The sequence below is a fragment of the Cystoisospora suis genome (assembly GCF_002600585.1).
Source record: "Cystoisospora suis strain Wien I chromosome Unknown contig_5317, whole genome shotgun sequence".
Classification (NCBI taxonomy): Eukaryota; Apicomplexa; class Conoidasida; order Eucoccidiorida; family Sarcocystidae; genus Cystoisospora; species Cystoisospora suis.
In genome coordinates, this window is record NW_027158107.1 from 1 (window position 1) to 1917 (window position 1917).

At 51.5% G+C, this 1917-nt stretch overlaps 1 protein-coding gene across 1 annotated transcript; it reads left to right on the forward strand.

The window, feature by feature from the left end:
• Positions 1–5: 5 nt before the first annotated feature.
• Positions 6–1142, forward strand: CSUI_009121 (uncharacterized protein; the record flags this gene model as incomplete). Its single annotated transcript, XM_068069240.1, has 1 exon — positions 6–1142. A coding segment is annotated over one exon (180 nt), but the record flags the coding sequence as incomplete, so codon positions are not given.
• Between the last annotated feature and the right edge of the window lie 775 nt (positions 1143–1917).

Here is a 1917-nt window from a genome sequence, read left to right on the forward strand (position 1 = left end):
TATGCATCTGCCGCATATGGGGCTCAGGTCAGCAATCGCCCTTTAAAAGGCTAGCATATGCTTATTCGCTTGTGTGCTCTTGCGACCCTAGGCCCCGACTCCCCGAAGCCAAGGCCAAGCAGCTCGTCGGTTGCCTAAGACTCATGGTGATACTCTCAGCTTCGGCATTTCATCTTTGGGTTTAGGTCGTCCATAGGTTTTCTGAGAATCGGTTTCCATTGTCTTCATAACGGTGTCTTTCTTCCGCTCAAAACCAAATAGATGAATGGGACAAGTTATCCGGTACACGTTCTATCATCCAGTGAAAGGGAGCTGAGCCGTGTCCTGCTGTCACCACTACTGATATGTTTCCGAGAGCTCCTTACTTTCTCGGAGACATAAGCTCGTCAGTTGTCCGCAGGAGCGCACCGTCAGGGTTGCTCTTTCAGCTTTCTTGTGAACCGCGATAGGATTCTGTAGGAGGGAGATAGGTGTCAGTGTTTCCAGCCAAGTTCACGTATGCACGCTTCAAGTCGGCCTCTTATTTGGGGCACTAGGGGAGAGGTAGACCCTTCCCGGTGACGTCATGAGCCCTTTCCCACTCTCCGGTCTTTTAGATTCAACTGTTTCACAGTGTGGTTGGTCTTGAAACTAGTGCGACTCCCAAGCCTCAGCAGCTTTACAGTAGCTTGCTTGCCTCTACTTTCCTGCCTATTGATCATTCTCAGTGATCACGGCCTAGCAAGGTACCGGCGTCGGAAGCTCGACCGAGCCTGTTTTTTTCCGGTCTATTTCTCTTTTCTACTCTTTGTCGCGCCGCAGGTCCCTGTAGGCCTGGAAGGAAGACATAGAGGTGTGGTGGATGTGATTCGTCGTCGTGCGATCTACTTTGAAGGGCCTTTCGGAGATCAAGTGCGAAGCGACCCGGAGATTCCCGCGAACTTGCAAGCCCAAGTGAACGATACCCGTGCGGAACTTCTTGAAACTCTCGCAGACTTAGATGATGCTTTTGCTGAATTATATTTAGAGGGCGAAGATCACTGTGCTGTGGATTCGATCGATGCAGCCATCCGGAGATGCACTATCAAACGAACCTTCGTGCCGCTGCTAATGGGCTCCGCCAAGGCAAACAAAGGGGTTCAGCCTTTACTTGACGCGGTGTGCCGGTACCTCCCTGCCCCAAGTAAGAGAGGTGAAACTTGGTGAAAAGCGTCTGGGTGTCTGTATCACTTCGGCTTCGCACGCATGCGTACGGGGATGGGAGCAGAGAGGGATATATGCCCGGCTCGACGCCCTTGTGTCAGTCTCTTTCCCTCCTTGCCTTCCGGGCGACACCACGCACACTTTGACCTCCAAGTGGCTGACCTAGACTCGAGGGGACTTTCGTCTTAGATACACAGTTATTCACCTTCCCGTTGCCTTCGTCACTCAAGAGTGCATGAAACAAAACAGAAGACTTAGTGGGCTCTTTCTGTTGCCCATTCTCCGTTTGAGCTACACAGAGTCAGTGAGGCACTCCTCTGGTGAACCTTGACTCAGTCTGTGTATGGTGGTATTCTATCCATGCCAGACTTCTAGTATGCCGTACGCCTTGTCCCAGCACGAGTTTCCCTAGGAAACGATGTTGCTTACCTGTGCACGCCTTCCAAGAAAGACCGGTGGATACGCGTGAGCAGTTTGTCCATGCTCCAGAGCAGATCCATTTCTATACACCTGGCTAAGGCTTGTACTTCGTCCAAGATCGATGCCCCGTCTTATTGTTTTTGTCTCCCATTCGAAAAAGACACGTAATGCTCCGAACAGGGTCCTAGCTGCAGTCTGCGGGATTCTTAGGAGGCACGCTCACAATCTCTCCCAGGCAGGAGTATGATGGAGAGATACCTAGCGACCGCGTGTACTCGTCCGTGCCAAAGATGGTATCTTTTTCCTTTAGGTGAA